This window comes from Salmo trutta, chromosome 14, assembly GCF_901001165.1.
Source record: "Salmo trutta chromosome 14, fSalTru1.1, whole genome shotgun sequence".
Lineage (NCBI taxonomy): Eukaryota > Metazoa > Chordata > Actinopteri > Salmoniformes > Salmonidae > Salmo > Salmo trutta.
Genome location: NC_042970.1, coordinates 8,079,243 through 8,102,760, shown reverse-complemented (window position 1 = coordinate 8,102,760; position 23,518 = coordinate 8,079,243). Strand labels below are relative to the sequence as shown.

At 45.3% G+C, this 23,518-nt stretch overlaps 1 protein-coding gene across 4 annotated transcripts; it reads left to right on the top strand.

Annotated features, from left to right (window-relative positions):
• The first annotated feature begins 558 nt into the window (after positions 1-558).
• LOC115207321 (anti-Muellerian hormone type-2 receptor) lies at positions 559-22,670 on the top strand. Of its 4 annotated transcripts, XM_029774325.1 has the most exons (12): positions 559-667; positions 936-1,110; positions 3,124-3,315; positions 13,239-13,403; positions 13,839-13,928; positions 17,482-17,588; positions 17,689-17,910; positions 18,209-18,323; positions 19,671-19,828; positions 20,481-20,631; positions 21,155-21,282; positions 22,055-22,670. In XM_029774325.1, exons 2-12 carry the CDS (start codon positions 1,086-1,088, stop codon positions 22,163-22,165), a joined length of 1,464 nt encoding a protein of 487 aa, XP_029630185.1. In that variant the 5' UTR covers positions 559-667; positions 936-1,085; the 3' UTR covers positions 22,166-22,670. The 4 variants fall into 4 exon arrangements, with proteins under 4 accessions (XP_029630185.1, XP_029630186.1, XP_029630188.1 ...); XM_029774326.1 differs by lacking the exon at positions 3,124-3,315; XM_029774328.1 differs by lacking the exons at positions 559-667; positions 936-1,110; positions 3,124-3,315 and adding an exon at positions 6,350-6,490.
• The last annotated feature ends 848 nt before the right edge of the window (positions 22,671-23,518 follow it).

Genomic DNA, 23,518 nt, shown 5'->3' with positions numbered 1-23,518 from the left:
TTATAACTAACCCAAGATAGTTAATCTGTGTCGTTTACAGTGGGAGAAAATGAAGCATAGTGGGCAGAACAAGCAAGGAAGTGGGAAAAGCCAAGCACGAGCTAGCGAGATCCTATTGGCACGTTGTAACATGTATTTGCATATTTCCGTTAGGGAACGCCTCCTCTGTGAACTGCGCGTGTGCAGAACCTCAATTAGACCTTGTACTCCTAAACAGCGCACCTTTATTTTTTTATTTTTGTATTTGTTTTAACTTTGTCAAAGAGTAAAATCTGTCAAATCTAGTGCACTGTGTTCGTAACAGATTCTAGTTTTTGGAACAGAAAAATATATTGAGATCAAATGTTTCATCGATGAGAAAATTAGCAGAATGTCGTCCTAGTTTCAGCTAGTTCCATCCTCTCTCACATCCGTTTAGAACGTTTTCTCAACCCCAAATATGGTGGTGAGAGGAAGTCCAGTGGACGTCCAGTGGACTTCCTCTCACCACCATATTTGGGGTTGAGAAAACGTTCTAAACGGATGCTTCGACTTTTATAGCCCCTGTGACGTATCTGGGTTACCCCTTCTGTCTGTGGTACAGTTGACAGAGATGAGGTAAGGGGGGCAGAGGATGTCTATGAGGGGGCCATACAGGAGGAGAAGGAAACGTGTCACATTAATAAAGGTACTTACACTAACAAATGAAATACATTTGTGTCAAACTATTTAAGATGGTGTGTAATTAGATACAATGAAATGTAACACAGTATATCACACATACTTGTTATTTTAATACCTTTTTTAATAACCTAAAGTTACTTTGAGAAGAAAAAATCCTGGCTATAGGGCTATTAATTGTAGACAAGTTGCTGCTATGCATTTGTTATTGAACAATTTAGTGCTTGTGTCCTCCTTATCAGCCAGTGTGTGCGTGTGCGTGTCTGTGTGTGCAGGTCACAGGTGTGTGATAGTGAAGGGGGGCTGGACTGCGTGGGAAACTCAGCTTCCATTCCAATCCCAGCTCACAGACATCAGACCTAGCCAGCAGTCAGCTCACAGACATCAGACCTAGCCTACAGCCAGCTCACAGAGAGACGCAACAAATGTGGCTGTATTTAGTCATCTTTGGTGAGATATGTTTTTATCAAATTTAATGACTGTGCTAATAATTTGATGTTGGCATGGAATTTGGGATACTTTACATTTTATACATAATTCAATATCAATGCAGAATTGTTGATGTGAATATCACTTGCCACTCACTGTTTGAATGTTTTCTATCTGAAGGCCTTGAAGTGTGTATGGTTTTGAGGCACCAAGAATATTGTTTCCGTTGTGTACTTTGTGTATCACCAAAGACCTTAAAGTTTAGCCTACATACCTTTGCAGACATGAAAACGGATGAGAATGTTTTGAAAGTAATTCTTATGGGAATTCTTATGGGAAAATTTGGAGGAAGTTTCTCCGTTTTATATAATTGTATACCTAGGCCTATGTAACCGGTGTGAAATGGCTTGCTAGTTAGCGGGGTGCGCGTTAATAGGGTTTCAATCGGTGACGTCACTCGCTCTGAGACTTGAAGTAGTTGTTTCCCTTGTTCTGCAAGGGCGGTGGTTTTTATGGAGCGATGTGTAACGATGCTTCGTGGGAGGCAGCTGTTGATGTGTGCAGAGGGTCCCTGGTTCGAGCCCAGGTAGGGACGAGGAGAGAGACGGAAGCAAAACTGTTACGCCCTGAACGTCCTGAATTTCAACAAGTTTTTTCCTGATTTAACGTATTTTGATCATTCTATTCTGTTTTGTTTCGTTCTGTTCTATTCTAGTCAAGTGAAATAATATTGTAGTGTTTCTATCTTAGTTAAATTATTACACACTGAGTGTACAAAACATTAGGAACACATTCCTAATATTGAGTTGCATCCCCTTTTACCTTCAGAACAGACTCAATTCATCGGGGAATGGACTCTACAAGGTGTCGAAAGCGTTCTACAGGGATGCTGGCCCATGTTGACTCCAATGCTTCCCACAGTTGTGTCAAGTCATATACTACCCACCACTGCGACCTGTATGCTCTCGTTGGCTGGCCCTCACTACATATCCGTCGCCAAACCCACTGGGTCCTGGTCATCTATAAGTCTTTGCTAGGTAAAGCCCCGCCTTATCTCAGCTCACTGGTCACCATAGCAACACCCACCCGGAGCACCTGCTCCAGCAGGTATATTGCGCTGATCATCCCCAAAGCTAACACTTCCTTTGGCCACCTTTCCTTCCAGTTCTCTGCTGCCAATGACTGGAATGAATTGCAAAAAATCTCTGAAGCTGGAGTCTTATATCTCCCTCTCTAACTTTAAGCATCAGCTGTCAGAGCAGCTTACCGATCACTGTACCTGTACATAGCCCATCTGTAAATAGCCCACCCGACTACCTCATCCCCCTATTATTATTTATCATCATCTGCACATCTATCACTCCAGTATTAATGCTAAATTGTAATTATTTTTGACCTCTAGGGCCTATTTATTGCCGACCTCCCTACTTTTCTACATTTGCGCACACACTCTGCATAGATTTGTATTTTCTTTTGTGTTATTGACTGTACGTTTGTTTATGTGTAACTCTGTGTTGTTGTTTTTGTCGCACTGATTTGCTTTATCTTGGCCAGGTCGCAGTTGTAAATGAGAACTTGTTCTCAACTGGCCTACCTGGTTAAATAAAGGTGAAATAAAGGTGAAATACATAAAATAAATATATAAAAGTCAACTGGATATCCTTTGGGTGTTGAACCCTTCTTGATACACACAGGAAACTGTTGAGAGGGAAAAACCCAGCAGCGTTGCAGTTCTTGGCACAAACCGGTGCACCTGGCACCTACTACCATACCCCGTTCAAAGGAACTTAAATATTTTCTCTTCCCCCTTAACCCTCTGAATGGCACACATACACAATACATGTCTCAAGGCTTAAAAATCTTTCTTTAACCCGTCTCCTCCCCTTCAGCTACACTGACTGAAGTGGATTTAACAGGTGACATCAATAAGGGATCATATCTTTCACCTGGATTCACCTGGTCAGTCTGTGTCATGGAACGAGCAGATGTTCCTAATGTTTTGTACACTCAGTGTATCTTTCCTTTCTCGTATAGGATGTCTGTCAGTGTCTGTCCCGGCTCCAGCGGTGGAGCAGGGAAGGAGTTGTGTGTTCCTGACCAGTTCCCGTAACTCCAAGAAAATGGAGGAGGGTCTCGTTAACGGGACAATCCAGTACTGTGCCCACACTAACTGCTGTGTTGGCTTCTTCCGTATTATCCAGGGCCAGCCAGTAGCAGAACTACAAGGTGATATTTATTTGATTTTTTTTAAATAAAACATTTAAAAAAAAAATATGAACAAATATCAACAAACAAAAGAGGAATAGTCACATGCAAACAAGCATACATACAAACTATTTACATTGCCAGGAATCCTAAACAAACAAATCATATTCATTAATAATACAACAAGTTTGAATTGCCTTTTTGTTTTTCATTTTAGTTAAAGTATTGCCATATTGTTTCAATCCATTTATAAAGTGAAAAAAAGCTAGGTTTTGAATTAGACCATTTGCATTTGTGAATATGAAATGTACCTAATATTATTAGCAGCTGAATGAAATATATTAAATCTTTATCAATGTCAGAATTTCTGAAATAAATAATTATATCACTACAAGGTGATATAGCAGGGCCGTAATTATAATATATACAGTCGTGGTCAAAAGTTTTGAGAATGACACAAATTTTAATTTTTACAAAGTCTGCTGCCTCAGTTTGTATGATGGCAATTTGCATATACTCCAGAATGTTATGAAGAGTGATCAGATGAATTGCAATTAATTGCAAAGTCCCTCTTTGCCACGCAAATGAACTGAATCCCCCCAAAAAACATTTCCACTGAATTTCAGCCCTGCCACAAAAGGACCAGCTGACATCATGTCAGTGATTATCTCTTTAACACAGGAGTGAGTGTTGATGAGGACACGGCTGGAGATCACTCTGTCATGCTGATTGAGTTCGAATAACAGACTGGAAGCTTCAAAAGGAGGGTGGTGCTTGGAATCATTGTTCTTCCTCTGTCAATCATGGTTACCTGCAAGGAAACACGTGCCGTCATCATTGCTTTGCACAAAAAGGGCTTCACAGGCAAGGATATTGCTGCCAGTAAGATTGCACCTAAATCAACCATTTATCGGATCATCAAGAACTTCAAGGAGAGTGGTTCAATTGTTGTGAAGAAGGCTTCAGGGCGCCCAAGAAAGTCCAGCAAGCGCCAGGACCGTCACCTAAAGTTGATTCAGCTGCGGGATCAGGGCACCACCAGTACAGAGCTTGCTCAGGAATGGCAGCAGGCAGGTGTGAGTGCATCTGCACGCACAGTGAGGCGAAGACTTTTGGAGGATGGCCTGGTGTCAAGAAGGGCAGCAAAGAAGCCACTTCTCTCCAGGAAAAACATCAGGGACAGATTGATATTCTGCAAAAGGCACAGGGATTGGACTGCTGAGGACTGGGGTAAAGTCATTTTCTCTGATGAATCCCCTTTCCGATTGTTTGGGGCATCCGGAAAAAAGCTTGTCCAGAGAAGACAAGGTGAACGCTACCATCAAATCAAATCAAATCAAATTGATTTATATAGCCCTTCTTACATCAGCTGATATCTCAAAGTGCTGTACAGAAACCCAGCCTAAAACCCCAAACAGCAAGCAATGCAGGTGTAGAAGCACGGTGGCTAGGGAAAACTCCCTAGAAAGGCCAAAACCTAGGAAGAAACCTAGAGAGGAACCAGGCTATGAGGGGTGGCCAGTCCTCTTCTGGCTGTGCCGGGTGGAGATTATAACAGCACATGGCCTAGATGTTCAAATGTTCATAAATGACCAGCATTGTCAAATAATAATAATCATAGTAGTTGTCGAGGGTGCAACAAGTCAGTAACACAAGAGTAAGTGTCAGTTGGCTTTTTCATAGCCGATCTTTGAGAGTATCTCTACCGCTACTGCTGTCTCTAGAGAGTTGAAAACAGCAGGTCTGGGACAGGTAGCACGTCTGGTGAATAGGTCAGGGTTCCAGCAGGTCTGGGACAACAGGTCTGGGACAGGTAGCACGTCCGGTGAACAGGTCAGGGATCCATAGCTGCAGGCAGAACAGTTGGAACTGGAGCAGCAGCACGGCCAGGTGAACTGGGGACAGCAAGGAGTCATCAAGCCAGGTAGTCCTGAGGCATGGTCCTAGGGCTCAGGTCCTCCGAGAGAGAGAAAGAAAGAAAGAAAGAGAAAGAGAGAATTAGAGAGTGCATATTTAAATTCACACAGGACACTGGAAAAGACAAGAGAAATACTCCAGATGTGACAGACTGACCCTAGCCCCCTGACACATAAACTACTGCAGCATAAATACTGGAGGCTGAGACAGGAGGGGTCAGGAGACACTGTGGCCCCATCCGATGAAACCCCCGAACAGGGCCAAACAGGTAGGATATAACCCCACCCACTTTGCCAAAGCACAGCCTCCACACCACTGGAGGGATATCTCCAACCACCAACATACCATCCCGGGACAAGGCCGAGTATAGCCCACAAAGATCTCCGCCACGGCACAGCCCAAGTCCTGTGTCATGTCAACATTAAAGCATCCTGAGACCATTCATGTGTGGGGTTGCTTCTCAGCCAAGGGAGTGGGCTCACACAATTTTGCCTAAGAACACAGCCATGAATAAAGAATGGTACCAACATCCTTCGAGAGCAACTTCTCCCAACCATCCAGGAACAGTTCGGTGACGAACAATGCCTTTTCCAGCATGATGGAGCACCTTGCCATAAGGCAAAAGTGATAACTAAGTGGCTCGGGGAACAAAACATCGATATTTTGGGTCCATGGCCAGGAAACTCTCCAGACCTTAATCCCATTGAGAACTTGTAGTCAATCCTCATGAGGCGGGTGGACAAACAAAACCCCACAAATTCTGACAAACTCCAGAAGTTAATTGACAGCATGCCAGGGCGGAATGCAGAGGTTTTGAAAAAGAAGGGTCAACACTGCAAATATTGACTCTTTCCATCAACTTCATGTAATTGTCAATAAAAGCCTTTGACACTTATAAAATGCTTGTAATTATACTTCAATATTCCATAGTAACATCTGACAAAAATATCTAAAGACACTGAAGCAACAAACTTTGTGGAAATTAATATTTGTGTCAATCTCAAAACTTTTGGCCACGACTGTACACATCCTCCCCAATATTCAAATATGCTCAAAATGCCCCCCCCCCCCATATATTGATATAAAAAATATAAATAAATAAAACATGTACTATGCAACAACAGGCCACACACCACCGTCCGAAATAATCATTAGCAAATGTAATCATAACTAAACTTAACAAATTGCCATTATTATTACTACTGGTTCTAGTATTACGATGTACTGCAGTTCTGCGTGTTGCCGTACCCCAGTAGAAGCCATTGCTCGACTGCTGTGGGTAGGTACAATCAATATCTAACACTGTACCGTCTCGCTATTTCATTACTTTGAAATCTATTAACAAGTAGAAAACTAGAATGTAATATGAGTGTTGCGTAGGCTATATCACTGTCCATTGTGATAGTTTTAACATCTACGTCAATACGTCATTTTGCGCTGGAACTGTAATTGTGGAAATAAATAATATTTTGCTAACAAAAAGTGTCAGTAATTGCATGGAGTGGAAACAAACATTTTTTTGGTTAAAACGGGCCGATTTGCGAGTGCTAATCAATCAACCAACCATCACTAACGTTAGCTATCATAGCTAAGTTACCTGGGAAGTGAATCATTCACACATTCACCCAGCGACCAACGATGGTGCTCACGGACATATTCGACTAACGTTAATGTCGTTATTACGTTATATTGGTCAGAAAGCCCACGTGATGTCTGAGTAAAGTGTCAATCATTTATGTTCCTCTGCATGTGTAATTGATGTAGACAGTAGTAGCTTTCAGTTATTGCATATTCGTATAGAATAGCTGTACTTGCTTATGATAAATAGCATTATTAGTGTTTGTTCGATTTAAAGTGCAAGCAGTTTTATTACAGTCAGCTTTCATTCACAGTGATGTCATCATGAGGAAGAGGAAGGGTGGCAGTGACATTCGTCAGTTTTTTGGGCCTCAGAAAAGAAGAAAAGTCAGTTGAGAGCAGAGAGGAAATGAGAACCAGTCAGATGATAGAAGTACACAGTAGAACCAGAGATTAGTCAATGATTCCATAATAATCATTGCCATTTAGATCAGAAATGATTAGTGATCCATTCCGGAGCATCATGGCAAGAAACAACACTTGTTTACTGAAAATATTTATTTCATGTTCACTCTGGTGCGTTCAGAGTAAAGAGAGAGAGCATGAGGATGGTGACAGGGAGAGAGAGAGAGAGCATGAGGATGGTGACAGGGCAGGGAGAGAGAGAGCATGAGGATGGTGACAGGCCAGGGAGAGAGAGAGCATGAGGATGGTGACAGGGCAGGGAGAGAGAGAGCATGAGGATGGTGACAGGGAGAGAGAGAGCATGAGGATGGTGACAGGACAGGGAGAGAGAGAGCATGAGGATGGTGACAGGGCAGAGAGAGAGAGAGCATGAGGATGGTGACAGGGCAGAGAGAGAGAGAGCATGAGGATGGTGACAGGACAGAGAGAGAGAGAGCATGAGGATGGTGACAGGACAGGGAGAGAGAGAGCATGAGGATGCCGACAGGGCAGAGAGAGAGAGCATGAGGATGGTGACAGGGCAGAGAGAGAGAGCATGAGGATGCCGACAGGGCAGAGAGAGAGAGAGCATGAGGATGCCGACAGGGCAGAGAGAGAGAGCATGAGGATGCCGACAGGGCAGAGAGAGAGCATGAGGATGGTGACAGGGCAGAGAGAGAGAGCATGAGGATGCCGACAGGGCAGAGAGAGAGCATGAGGATGGTGACAGGACAGAGAGAGAGAGAGCATGAGGATGCCGACAGGGCAGAGAGAGCGAGAGAGAGCATGAGGATGGTGACAGGGCAGAGAGAGAGAGAGCATGAGGATGGTGACAGGACAGGGAGAGAGAGAGCATGAGGATGGTGACAGGGCAGGGAGAGAGAGAGCATGAGGATGGTGACAGGGAGAGAGAGAGCATGAGGATGGTGACAGGACAGGGAGAGAGAGAGCATGAGGATGGTGACAGGGCAGAGAGAGAGAGAGCATGAGGATGGTGACAGGGCAGAGAGAGAGAGAGCATGAGGATGGTGACAGGACAGAGAGAGAGAGAGCATGAGGATGGTGACAGGACAGGGAGAGAGAGAGCATGAGGATGCCGACAGGGCAGAGAGAGAGAGCATGAGGATGGTGACAGGGCAGAGAGAGAGAGCATGAGGATGCCGACAGGGCAGAGAGAGAGAGAGCATGAGGATGCCGACAGGGCAGAGAGAGAGAGCATGAGGATGCCGACAGGGCAGAGAGAGAGCATGAGGATGGTGACAGGGCAGAGAGAGAGAGCATGAGGATGCCGACAGGGCAGAGAGAGAGCATGAGGATGGTGACAGGACAGAGAGAGAGAGAGCATGAGGATGCCGACAGGGCAGAGAGAGCGAGAGAGAGCATGAGGATGGTGACAGGGCAGAGAGAGAGAGAGCATGAGGATGGTGACAGGACAGGGAGAGAGAGAGCATGAGGATGGTGACAGGGCAGAGAGAGAGCATGAGGATGGTGACAGGGCAGAGAGAGAGAGAGCATGAGGATGGTGACAGGACAGGGAGAGAGAGAGCATGAGGATGGTGACAGGACAGGGAGAGAGAGAGCATGAGGATGGTGACAGGGCAGAGAGAGAGAGAGCATGAGGATGGTGACAGGACAGGGAGAGAGAGAGCATGAGGATGGTGACAGGACAGGGAGAGAGAGAGCATGAGGATGCCGACAGGGCAGAGAGAGAGCATGAGGATGGTGACAGGACAGAGAGAGAGAGAGCATGAGGATGGTGACAGGACAGGGAGAGAGAGAGCATGAGGATGGTGACAGGGCAGAGAGAGAGAGAGCATGAGGATGGTGACAGGACAGGGAGCGAGAGAGCATGAGGATGCCGACAGGGCAGAGAGAGAGCATGAGGATGGTGACAGGACAGGGAGAGAGAGAGCATGAGGATGGTGACAGGACAGAGAGAGAGAGAGCATGAGGATGCCGACAGGGCAGAGAGAGAGAGAGCATGAGGATGCCGACAGGGCAGAGAGAGAGAGAGCATGAGGATGGTGACAGGACAGGGAGAGAGAGAGAGCATGAGGATGCCGACAGGGCAGAGAGAGAGAGAGCATGAGGATGGTGACAGGACAGGGAGAGAGAGAGAGCATGAGGATGGTGACAGGGCAGGGAGAGAGAGAGCATGAGGATGGTGACAGGGCAGAGAGAGAGCATGAGGAGAGTGACAGGACAGGGAGAGAGAGAGAGAGCATGAGGATGGTGACAGGACAGGCAGAGAGAGAGCATGAGGATGGTGACAGGGCAGAGAGAGAGAGCATGAGGAGGGTGACAGGACAGGGAGAGAGAGCATGAGGTTGGTGACAGGGCAGAGAGAACAGGTGACATGGTGGTGAGTGAGAAAAGGAGCAAATATTGATGGTTAAGACCGAATAATGACATCACAACAGTCTAATCCTAATGTTCATTTAAGATGAGATATTCCTCTCAGTATGGCTCCTCGTGTGTATTTCAGATAATACAATGAGCTGTGATGACTCGGATTCAGGAGCCAAAGCCTGTTTAATGTGCAACTTTCACGTGGGCTTGAGAGACAGCAGCAACAAGCGAGGAGAAATCTTTTGAAGATTGTTGGGGGTGCGAAGTACTCGGCGCGGCAAGGTCAGGCTTTTTTGAGGCGTTGATAAGGAGAGTGGGAATTTCAGCCAGCTTCTAAAGTACATGGCAGAGGGTGATGCAGGGCTGACCACCTGGCTGAAAGGTCACTTTGATTTCACCAGTCCCCAAATGCAAAACTACATTTTGAAGCTGGTGGGCAATACAATCGTCAAAGAAATTGTGTTGGAAATAACATCAATGCCAGTGGTCCAGTTCGCACTTATCATTGATGGCACCCAGGATATATCAGGAGTTGTTCAAGAGTTGTTCAGGAGTTGTTCAGGAGTTGTTCAGGAGTTGTTCAGGAGTCAATATGTTTGAATGCACCCAGGATATATCAGGAGTTGATCAGGAGTTGATCAGGAGTTGATCAGGAGTTGATCAGGAGTTGATCAGGAGTTGATCAGGAGTTGTTCAGGAGTTGTTCAGGAGTCAATATGTTTGAATGCACCCAGGATATATCAGGAGTTGTTCAAGAGTTGTTCAGGAGTTGATCAGGAGTCAATATGTTTGACTCTTTGTAGTTGCAGATCTACAACCAAAGGAAGAATTCCTGGGACTCTACGAAGTGTCATCAACGACAGGGCAAAATATAGCCAAGATGTCATGTGATGTGATGATGCGTCTAGGCCTTCCCTCTGTCCCAACTTCCTGGACAAACCTATGACGGTGCCACAAACACGGCTGGACGATTGAAGGGGAGTGCAAGCCATTTTAAGGAAAGAACAACCGCTGGCTATGTATTGTCACTGTGGTCCACACTGCGTGAACTTAGTTAACTTAGCCTCTGGACTAGTAAGAGATTCAATGCGTCTGGTGCATGAATTGGGGGGCTTCTTTATTCAATCTGGCAAGTTCAAGGTGATTTTCCAGGAAATCACAAAATCAAAGCATGGTTTCACCTTGTTGAAACCTCTCTGTTCTACCAGGTGGACTGTTCACACCCTGCCATCCGCTCAGTTCTCAGCCAGTATGAGTCAGTGCTGACAGCCCTGCCATCCGCTCAGTTCTCAGCCAGTATGAGTCAGTGCTGACAGCCCTGCCGTCCACTCAGTTCTCAGCCAGTATGAGTCAGTGCTGACAGCCCTGCCGTCCACTCAGTTCTCAGCCAGTATGAGTCAGTGCTGACAGCCCTGCCATCCGCTCAGTTCTCAGCCAGTATGAGTCAGTGCTGACAGCCCTGCCGTCCACTCAGTTCTCAGCCAGTATGAGTCAGTGCTGACAGCCCTGCCATCCGCTCAGTTCTCAGCCAGTATGAGTCAGTGCTGACAGCCCTGCCGTCCACTCAGTTCTCAGCCAGTATGAGTCAGTGCTGACAGCCCTGCCATCCACTCAGTTCTCAGCCAGTATGAGTCGGTGCTGACAGCCCTGCCATCCACTCAGTTCTCAGCCAGTATGAGTCGGTGCTGACAGCCCTGCCATCTGCTCAGTTCTCAGCCAGTATGAGTCAGTGCTGACAGCCCTTGAAGAAATGGCATCATGCAGCTCATCTGACACTTCAACTAAGGCTAATGGTCTTGATGGAACATTTCTAAAATGGAACACTGTGCTCAGCCTTGTAGTGGCTGAAGATCTGATGGGGGATGTGGAGGACCTGAACACCTCCCTGCAACTTTGGAAACAGACCGTTTCAGGCATGTTGGAGGCTGTGGACCACGTCAAAACAAGCATGCAGGACAAGCGAACGGTGGAGCACTTTGATGTCTTGTTCGCAAAAGCAACTGCTATGGCAACAAAGTTGGACCAATACAATCTATTCAGATGCCTCATATCCGCAAACCTACAAAGCGTTACACCGGTCAGGCTGCAGCCCATATCCATCCGGATGCCCAGTCTTTGCACAGAGACCAATTCTACAACGCCTTGGACACAGTGAATACTCAATTCATACAGAGGTTTGATCAAGCTGGATTCCACAAACTGCAGCAGCTTGAAAATGTGCTGCTACGCAGAGACATGGACAAGGTGGTAGACCAGTATCCTGAATTGATTTCAAGACTTCTGCAGGTGCAGCTGGCCTTATTTTCGGGTTAATTACACATATCAAACGAGCTCAGATGTTGCTAGCATTATTCAGGAAATGGTGCCAGAGGTGAGAGGTCTCTTCAGTCAGGTGGAAGCTTTAGTAAGGCTTCTGCTGATCGTCCCTGGCTCCTCTGTAGAGGCTGAGAGGAGTTTTAGTGCCCTGAGGAGGCTGAAGACATGGCTTAGATCAGCCATGAGTCAAACAAGGCTGAATAATGTGGGCATGTGGCACATGCACTAAGGAGAAACTGGACAGACTGGACCTTGAAGGAAAATGCCAGTCTTTTATCGGTGTCAACGATAAGCGCAAAAATTCCTTTGGATCCTTTGCTTGAAGAATGGCAAGTCAAAACACATGTCATTGTCTGGAGAGGAGATGAGAGGAGAGCAGAGCAGAGGAGATGAGAGGATAGGAGAGGAGAGCAGAGGATAGGAAAGGAGAAGAGATGACTGGAGAGGAGAGGAGAGGAGAGGAGAGGAGAGGAGAGGAGATGACTGGAGAAGAGATGAGAGGATAGGAGATGACTGGAGAAGAGATGACTGGAGAGGAGAGGAGAGGAGAGGAGAGGAGAGGAGAGGAGAGGAGAGGAGAGGAGAGGAGATGACTGGAGAAGAGATGACTGGAGAGGAGAGGAGAGGAGAGGAGAGGAGAGGAGAGGAGAGGAGAGGAGAAGAGATGACTGGAGAGGAGAGGAGAATATAGGACCAGAGGAGAGGAGGAGAGATTGCTGGAGAGGAGAAGATAGGAGGAGAGCAGAGCAGAGCAGAACAAACACCCCTGCTGCCCGCAAAGTTTACTTGTGAATAAAAACAACAATTTGCTAAACCTTGGCCACAATATCTGGACTTGTCTTCATATAACAATGCATAGATTTCTGTTTATATGGTTAGGGTTATGGTTGTACTTCATGAATCCCTAATCTCTGCTATTACATACAATGAAACAAGAAAAGGTCAAAAAGAAAAAACAGAGCGATGTAATACAATACACTATTAAATATTATTGTAAAAAATAAATAAAAAGTTAATCCCATGTGTTAGTGATTTTTTAAATATTTTGGAATGGCAGGAAATGAGTTTTCCCATGTTTATGTTGTTGACTCCATGGCTACGGCCTTGTGATAGATGTCCACAGACCCTTCATACACCAGACACACTTAGCCCAGATACCAGATTGAAATTAAAGGCACAAGGTGAAATTTCAAAAGCCTTTCTCTGCCTCTTTGTTTGATCATCTGAGGAATGATGCAGGGGAAATATAACCTCTCTCATTCATAAACAGTCCAAAATAAATCCAAATAGCCTAAATGTGGCATTTGTGAACACCTCTGTTTATCTGTCATTCTCTATAGGTTGCAAAATGGTAGTCGGTGGCTGCCTAGATCCTGTCTGCTTTACATCAACCACCCATGTAGACTACATCAGATGTGAGTGCAGCTCAAACCTCTGTAATGGCAACATCACCTGGAACGCAGAAGAGAAGCAACCGCAACTCAAACACTCGTCTTACTCTGCAGGTATGGATACTGTTTGTTTTCTCGTGATTTTATAATATAAACGCCTAATAGTGTTCATGTTAATGTGTGTTTGTGATTGCGTCATATTCATTTCCTTCTCGTCTGCCCATTCAACTTTGTGAGAGCACTCCCCTCCACTCCTCTTTTCTGTGTTTAGTTGTTTAACCTTGGAGCCAAAGCCCAGCGTGTGAAGTCCCCGTCCCTTCACTCCCTGTTCCTCACTCCCCGTCCCCTCACTCCCTGTTCCTCACTCCCCTGCACCCACACAGTCACACAAACATCTACCCTGCTGTATAAAGACATAGCAAGGTGTCATCCATATACTGTCTGCATTTATCACAATGGCGCCATGTACTGTAGACATTACGAATGCAGATTATACTTACTGCGCATTAAAAGCATGCACTTTATTCTGTTACTGTACTGTGTCTGCAGACATGGTCACGGCCACTGTGGTTGTCCTTGGGATGTTACTGTGTACCCTAGTTGTGGCAGTTAAATGCAGACATCGTTTCAGAGGTTACGGTAAGTTTATGTTTACACAAATATTAATTTGCTAACCTTCTCCAATATAACTTATCCCCTTTGATTTCAGCTTATTCTACGTACACTGAACAAAATGATAAACGCAACGTGTCAAGTGTTGATCCTATGCTTCATGATTTGAAATAAAAGATTTCTCTAAAATTTTGTGCCCAAAATTGTTTACATCCCTGTTAGTGAGCATTTCTCTTTTTCCAAGATAATCCATCCCCACCTGACCGGTGTGGCATATCAAGAAGCTGATTAAACAGCATAATCATTACACATGTGCATCTTTTGCTGGGGACAATAAAAGGCCACTCTAAAATGTGCCGTTTTGTCACACAACACAGATGTCTCAAGTTCTGAGGGAGCGTGCCATTGGCATGCTGACTGCAGGAATGTCCACCAGAGACGTTACCAGAGAATTGAATGTTCAATTCTCTACTGTTTTAGAGATTTTGGCAGTATATCCAACCGGCCTCACAACCACAGACCATGTGTAACTGCGCCAGCCCAGGACCTCCACATCCAGCTTCTTCACCTGCGGGGTTGTCTGAGACCAGCCTCCCAGACAGCTGATGAAACTGTGGGTTTGCATAACCGAAGAATTTCTGCACAAGCTGTCAGAAACCATCTCAGGGAAGCTCATCAAGATCCTCGTCGTCCTCACCAGGGTCTTAACCTGACTGTAGTTCGGCATCTTAAACCGACTTCAGTGGGCAAATGCTCACCTTAGATGGTCACTGGCACGCTGGAGAAGTGTGCTCTTCATGGATGAATCCCGGTTTCTACTGTACCGGGCAGATGGCAGACAGCGTGTTTGGCGTCTTGTGGGCGAGTGGTTTGCTGATGTTAACGTTGTGATTAGAGTTTCCCATGGTGGGGTTGTGGAACGGGCAGGTATAAGCTACGGACAATGAACACAATTGCATTTAATCGATGGAAATTTGAACACACAGAGATAACGTGATGAGATCTTGAGGCTCATTGTTGTGTCATTCATCTGCTGCCATCACCTCATGTTTCAGCATTATAATGCATGGCCCCATGTCACAAGGATCTGTACACAATTCCTGGAAGCTTCCATGGCCTGCATACTCACCAGACATGTCACCCATTAAGCATGTTTGGGAAGCTCTGGATCGAGCTTCCCAAACAAGCTTTGGATCGACGTGTTCCAGTTCCCGCCATTATCCAGCAACTTCTCACAGCCATTGAAGAGGAGTGGGAGAACATTCCACAGGCCACCAACAACAGCCTGATCAATTCTATGCGAAGGAGATGTGTAGCGCTGCATGAGGCAAATGGTGGTCACACCAGATACGGACTGGTTTTCTCATCCACGCCCCTACTGTTTTTAAAGGTATCTGTGACCAACAGATGCATATCTGTATTCCCAGTCATGTGAAATCCATAGATTAAGGCCTAATGAATTTATTTCAATTGACTGATTTCCTTATTATGTACAGTCACTCAGTAAAATCTTTGAAATTGTTGCTTTATATTTTTTGTTCAGTGTATTCTATAACATTTTAGTAATTTTCATCATAGTAGTTTAAATATATCCCTTGTATATGAAATATATATTTATTGTAGACTGCCACTAGAGTTTGATAAGACGCCCTTGTGGATGGGGATTATCAAGAGTTAATGATATGTGAGATTTGGTTCTGGGTGCCGAAATTACATTCACATGACTGTTATGAATCATTCCATTAACCTACTAGCTGGATTCTCCCTCCCTCCCTCCCTCCTACACGCTGTCTTCTTTTGTTTGCTGACCTTGGTTTTTCCTCAGACCACTTTTCACTGCTGCATTTCAGTCTTTCATTTCTTTTTTCAATCTCGTGATTTCTTATCTTCCTTTTCCTTTTGAGTCATTCCTGGCTGGCTGACTGGTTGGCTGACTGACTGGCTGACTGACTGGCTGACTGACTGACTGACTGGCTGACTGACTGGCTGACTGGCTAAATGACTGGCTGGCTGACTGGCTGACTGGCTGACTGGCTAACTGACAGGCTGACTGACTGACTGACTGACTGGCTGACTGACTGGCTGACTGGCTAACTGACAGGCTGACTGACTGACTGGCTAACTGACTGGCTGACTGACTGACTGGCTGACTGACTGGCTGACTGACTAACTGACTGGCTGACTGGCTGGCTGGCTGGCTGGCTGACTGACTGGCTGACTGGCTGACTGGCTGACTGACTGGCTGACTGGCTAACTGACTGGCTGGATGACTGGCAGACTGGCTGGCAGACTGGCTGGATGACTGGCTGTATGACTGGCTGGCTGACTGGCTAACTGACAGGCTGACTGACTGACTGGCTGACTGACAGGCTGACTGACAGACTGGCTGACTGGCTAACTGACTGGCTGACTGACTGACTGACTGGCTGACTGGCTAACTGACTGGCTGACTGACTGACTGACTGGCTGGCTGGCTGGCTGGCTGGCTGACTGGCTGACTGACTGGCAAACTGGCTAACTGACTGGCTGGATGACTGGCAGACTGGCTGGCAGACTGGCTGGATGACTGGCTGTATGACTGGCTGGCTGACTGGCTGGATGACTGGCTGGATGACTGACTGGCTGGATGACTGGCTAACTGACTGGCTGGCTGACTGGCTGACTGACTGACTGACTGACTGACTGGCTGGCTGGCTGACTGGCTGGCTGACTGGCTGACTGGCAAACTGGCTAACTGACTGGCTGGATGACTGGCAGACTGGCTGGCAGACTGGCTGGATGACTGGCTGGCTGACTGGCTGGATGACTGGCTGGATGACTGACTGGCTGGATGACTGGCTAACTGACTGGCTAACTGACTGGCTGACTGACTGACTGACTGGCTGGCTGGCTGACTGGCTGGCTGACTGGCTGACTGGCAAACTGGCTAACTGACTGGCTGGATGACTGGCAGACTGGCTGGCAGACTGGCTGGATGACTGGCTGTATGACTGGCTGGCTGACTGGCTGGATGACTGTCTGGATGACTGACTGGCTGGATGACTGGCTGGATGACTGGCTGGATGACTGGCTGATTGGATGGATGATTGACTGACTGACTCGCTGACTGGCTAACTGACTGGCTGACTGGCTAACTGACTGGCTGACTTAATGGCTGACTGACTGGCTGGCTGACTGACTGGCTGGCTGACTGGCTGGCTGACTTAATGGCTAACTGACTGGCTAACTGACTGGCTGACTGACTGGCTGGCTGACTGACTGGCTAACTGACTGGCTGGCTGACTGACTGGCTAACTGACTGTCTGGCTGACTGACTGGCTGACTGATTGGCTGCCCGCCCCAACACTAATGTAACACTGTATCAGTATGTCATATTGTCTAAAATGTCAGAGTCTATTTGTTTATATTGTATTTTACCATAGGGTGAATCCTAACCTCCTGATGAATCAAACGTTTACTTTGTTATGCATTGATGTCAATGGGAGACTAAGTGAAAATGTGACTTTATGCTAAAATTAGGACACACCCTATGCATTAACAGTAAATGGCTTAACATGAATTCTCTCCACCCGCCTCTTAGATGACAAGCAGCGTCTATCGTTGCCAGAGGAATCTCTGAACTCACTGTGCTCATGTCACATGTCAAAGCAGTCTGATATGGACCTGACCAGCATGGAACTACAGCAGGAAAGTATTTACATATTTCACTGGACTTTGTAGGCATTCTGTGAACCTCTTCTCTTCTCAGGACATTTCAGATTGATTCATTGATTTATTGATATTTCAGATTGTAGGTAGTGGTCACTTTGCGTCGGTGTGGCAGGGAAGTTACCAAGGGACTACGGTGGCTGTGAAGGTGTTCCCTACCTGGTGCAGACAGGAGTTCACAGCGGAGAGGGAAGTGTACGGACTACCACATCTGGTGCATTCTGGGATTGCTCACTTCCTGGGAGCCGGCAGGAAGTCAGATAGCGGAGACTGTGTCCTGCTCCTGGAGCTAGCCACATGCGTGAGTAACACTGTTTACATAGAGAGACGACATCAAATCGTTTTTATAAGACATGAAGGTTCATACATGCTTATTATAACAAGTTATAAAGCCTTATAGCCCCATGCTTTGATACGTAGTGTTACCATAGTAATTGTCTGATTCTCTAGCTTGGTTTGACGTAAATCCTCATTCTGCTTACTGTCCAAAGATCCCATGCCAGGCTTCATGTTTATTGTTTGTTTAAATACTGTCATTTTAACTAGATAACCACATGAACGTGACACAAGGAAAAACTCTGACTTGTCTTTCTATCCAGGGCTCTCTCAGCTCCTTCCTGTCCAAGAACAGCAGTGACTGGACGACAACACTGAAGCTGGCCCAGTCTCTGTCTGAGGGACTGGCTTACCTCCATTCTGACTTCTACAGGCATGGTATGTATGGACCATCATCATCAACATCATTATCATCATCATCATCATCATCATCATCATAATCATTATTATTATAATCACCATCATCAATCAATCAAACGTATTTATAAAGCCCTTCTTACATCAGCTGATGTCTCAAAGTGCTGTACAGAAACCCAGCCTAAAACCCCAAACAGCAAGCTATGCAGGTGTAGAAGCACTGTGGCTAGGAAAAACACCCCCGAGAAATGCAGGAACCTATGAAGAAACCTAGAGAGGAACCAGGCTGTGAGGGGTGGCCAGTCCTCTTCTGGCTGTGCCGGGTGTAGATTATAACAGTATAGTACATGGCCATTAAGGCCAGATCGTTCTTCAAGATGTTCAAATGTTCATAGATGACCAGCAGGGTCAAATAATAATCACAGTGGTTATAGAGGGTGCAACAGGTCAGCACCTTATGAGTAAATGTCAGTTGGCTTTTCATAGCCGATCATTCAGAGGTCTAGACAGCAGGTGCAGGAGAGAGGGAGAGAGAGGGAGGTCGAAACAGCAGGTCCGGGACAAGGTAACACTTCCTGTGAACAGGTCAGGGTTCCATAGCCGCAGGCAGAACAGCAGAAACTGGATCAGCAGCACGACCAGGTGGACTGGGGACGGGGACAGCCAGGAGTCGCCAGGCCAGGTAGTCCTGAGGCATGGTCCTAAGGCTTAGGTCCTCCGGGTTGAGGGAGAGCGAGGGAGAGAGGTGGGAGAATTAGAGGGAGCATACCTAAGATTACACAGGACATGAGATGAGACAGGAGAATTATACCAGATAGGACAGACTGACCCTAACCCCCAGCACATAGACTATTCCAACATACTGACCCTAACCCCCAGCCCATAGACTATTCCAACAGACTGACCCTAACCCCCAGCCCATAGACTATTCCAACAGACTGACCCTAACCCCCAGCACATAGACTATTCCAACATACTGACCCTAACCCCCAGCACATAGACTATTCCAACAGACTGACCCTAACCCCCCGCATGTATTTAGCACTAACTGAAGTTTACTTAGTGCTTTATCCGGGTAGTCGTAAAGTAGAGCATTGCAATAGTCTAACCTAGAAGTGACAAAAGCATGCATTAGCTTTTCTGCATCATTTTTGGACGTCACAGTTTAGACAACATACCGGAAAAAAGCTCCAAAGCCAAGCTCCACTGCGGTTTCTCCTGGCCATGTGACCTGACCAGGAAGACTTTCTCCTGCTCTCACCATGTGGTCGGGAATAACACCTGACCCCAATCCTTTATGCCGTTTGTCAGTGACTGTACAGTGTGTGTCTGTGTGACTGATGTCTGTGTGTGTGTGTGTTCTCTCAGGGGTGCACAAGCCAGCGGTGGCCCATAGAGATCTCAGCAGTAACAATGTGCTCGTGAGGGACGATGGTACCTGTGTCCTGTGTGACTTTGGCTCTTCCACCATCCTGCGCTCATGTGCCGGTCCACACAGCTGGCAGCGCTACATGGTTAACGCACAGGTGGGCCTCTCTTCCCCCAACCCCGGCTCCCTTCTACTTCTATAGGATGTTTTCTCAGTTTATTGAACATATAGCGAGAGTGACAGAGATAGAGTCTATCCATCCTTGTCACGTCCTAACCAGTAAAAGGGGTTATTTGTCATTGTAGTTTGGTCAGGGGGTGTTTGTTTTGTGTGTTTCGGTGTTTTTGGGTTTAGGTTCTATGTTATCTATTTCTATGTTTATATCTAGTTTTCTATTTCTATGTTGGGTTTTTGGCAATGACCTCCAATTAGAGACAGCTGGTTGTCGTTGTCTCTAATTGGAGGCCATATTTAGTTGTGTTTGTTTCACTTGTGTTTTGTGGGTGTTTATTTTCTGTATAGCCTGGGAGCCTTATGGAACTGTTTTCGTCGTTTCTTTATCAAAACAATGCTGGTATTTTTGCCAGAGGCTGCAGCCCTCAACTGCTACACCGCCCAGTCTCTCATTTTAATAGCGACAGCAACAACAACATGTTTTTGATAGGCAACTTCTGTTTCTACTCTCTCCATAGGCCAGTGTCCAGGCAGTGAGATGATCGTGTTGTTATTGTTGATAATGATGTTGTCGTTGCAGTAGATCATACACACGTTGTTCAGTTTAGTTCAACCTTTCTCCTCTCCATCTACAGGGCCAGGTGGGGACGTTGTGCTATATGGCCCCTGAGCTCCTGGATGGCTGTGTGAACCTGAGCAGTGGCTGGTGTCTCATACAGGGAGATGTCTACTCCTTAGGAACACTGCTTTGGGAGCTGCTGATGCGCTGCTCAGACCTTTTCATGGGTAGGCTATATATCATACCTGGGGTAGGCTATATATCATACCTGGGGTAGGCTATATATCATACCTGGGGTAGGCTATATATCATACCTGGGGGGGGGGGGGTTCAAAATTGTATTTGAAATATTTATTGAGTGTTTCCTTGAGCCTTCCTGGAGTGCCAGGTTGGCTGTGTTTGCACTTTTGGGACTATGGCATCTCTTCCGTTGCTAGTTAGTTAATTAATTAGGTTTCGCTGTTAGCTAGCCAGCGCATGTGATATTTGGTTGTAAGATAATTCAACCTCTTAAGAGTTCTCAGTGTTTATCATAACGGTTGGGTTACCCTAAGGTTAACCTAAGCTCGCTTGCAGTCTCAAAGCGCACTGCCCACAAATGTTTGTCAGTGGGAGACTACCCCCTAACTCTAACACTAACCCTCCGCTTGTGTCTCCCCCTGCAGTCTGCCCGGTGTCAGATCAAACTGTCTAATGAAGAGTTACATCGACAACCCAAACCATAACCCTAACCTCTGTCTCCGCCTGCAGGCTGCCCAGTGCCAGAACACAGACTGCCGTATGAAGAGGAGCTAGGGGCCAGTCCTTCTTTAGAGCAGCTCATAATCCATGTATCTGAGAGAAGGGAACGTCCTTCAGTACCCAAACACTGGCAACAGGTAGGCTATTTCTCCAGGTAGGCTATTTCTCCAGGTAGGCTATTTCTCCAGGTAGGCTATTTCTCCAGGTAGGCTATTTCTCCAGGTAGGCTATTTCTCCAGGAAAAAGGCTATTTCTCCAGGAAAAAGGCTATTTCTCCAGGAAAAAGGCTATTTCTCCAGGAAAAAGGCTATTTTTCCAGGAAAAAGCTTATTTCTCCACGTAGGCTATTCAGTTTCTACTATTAGAGGTAATGACTGTCTGACCTGACTGAGTTACTAGAAGATAGTAAACAAACACATCATTCCCAGGTAATTACTGTATAACTACTGTTATATAAAGTATTAGAGGTGATGACTGTCTGACCTGACTGAGTTACTAGAAAATAGTAAACAAACACATTCCCAGGTAATTACTGTATAACTACTGTTATATAAAGTATTAGAGGTAATGACTGTCTGACCTGACTGAGTTACTAGAAGATAGTAAACAAACACATCATTCCCAGGTAATTACTGTATAACTACTGATGTATAAAGTATTAGAGGTGATGACTGTCTAACCTGACTGAGTTACTAGAAGATAGTAAACAAACACATCATTCCCAGGTAATTACTGTATATCTACTGTTATATAAAGTTTTAGAGGTGATGACTGTCTAACCTGGGGTGAGTTTCCCAAAAACATAAAGATTATCTTTATCTCTAAGACCACCTGGAAATAAGGACAATTAGATGAAGCATGTTACACTATGTTTTTAGGAAACTGATTTATATGTGTTGTCTGTTGCAGGGCTTGCATGACATTCTGTTGGACAGTTGGGACCATGACTCAGATGCCAGACTGACAGCCCAGTGTGCCAGGGACAGACTAGTGTCTCTACCCCCCTGCTGCTCCATATGATATATATATATATATATATATATATATATATAGTATTATGGGATATGTAATTATTCCTTAGTCTGGGACTGACAGCTCAGTGTGCCAGTCTCTACTCTCATGTTGATTTGTGTGTGTGTGTGGTATTCTATTGTGTTATATTCTATAATATTCTCTATACTATTCCATTCTATGATATTATATTCTATACTATTCTCTTGTATTCTATTATATAATATTATATTCTATACTATTCCATTCTATTATATTCTATACTTAGTCACATTATTGTCACAGTTGGAATAGATGTGTCTGCTTGCTATTTCATTGACTTACACATTGCCTACATCTTTTTGGTTTATTTTACCTAACGTTTGTGTATGCAGAAAATGTACTGTCGTGAAACTCTATTGGGCTCTTGCTAAAGACTTGTTTGACATTTGTTGTAGAATCCTATAAATGTACCGTAATTTCCGGACTATTGAGCGCACCTGAATATAAGCCGCACCCACTGAATTAAAAAAAAGGATATATTTTGAACATAAATAAGCCGCACATGTCTATAAGCCGCAGGTGCCTACCGGTACATTGAAACAAATGAACTTTACACAGGCTTTAACGAAACACGGCTTGTAACAAAAATAAATAGGCTTTAACGAAACACGGCTTGTAACAAAAAAAAAATAATTAGCAGTAAACAGTAGCCTACCAAGAAAGTCATTGGTCACTATCTTCCTCCTCCTGTGCACTGAAACCACTGAAACCATCTCCTTCGGTGTCGGAGTTGAATAGCCTCAGAATTGCTTCATCCGATATTGGGTCGTTTTCATTGTCGCTCTCGTCACTGTTTGACCTTAACCCGTTCGGCAATTTCATTGATCTAATGAAAGCTTCATGCCGCCAAAAAACTGAGCATGGGGAAAAAAGTTGCGGCTTATAGTCCGGAATTTACGGTAGTGGTAAACCGCACAGCAGAATCAGACGTTAGGTTGCTAAGGTACGACTGAGGTCAAAGCTGCTTTTAAATCTACATTTTATATTGGATCACAGTAATATTCTGACATTTTTATGTTGATATTTGTAGAGTGGAGGACAGAAACGTGATTGGATTATCTTTACTGGTTTTGTGCAGAAGGCTTGAATAAAGCTCATAGTGATAAACATCATAGGCATAATGTGTTCACTTTGGATGATCACTTTGTGTAATATGTTGACATGTTTCTATAGCAATAATATAGAATCATATTCTGTATGCCATTTAGCAAATGCTTTAAAGGTGCAATATGCAGCAGAAATCACTCTGCCATCTCCTGGTTTGCTTAAATTCTAATATTCGCCTAATTTCAGTTTATGTGACAAAACAAACAAGTCATC

Bases quoted from the DNA above. Each gene is read 5' to 3' on its own strand.
- LOC115207321 (XM_029774325.1), top strand. From the start codon at position 1,086: ATGTGGCTGTATTTAGTCATCTTTG. The intron at 17,911-18,208 runs GTGAGTAACACT...CTTTCTATCCAG, and splicing joins TCCTGGAGCTAGCCACATGC to GGCTCTCTCAGCTCCTTCCT. The intron at 18,324-19,670 runs GTATGTATGGAC...GTGTTCTCTCAG, and splicing joins TTCTGACTTCTACAGGCATG to GGGTGCACAAGCCAGCGGTG.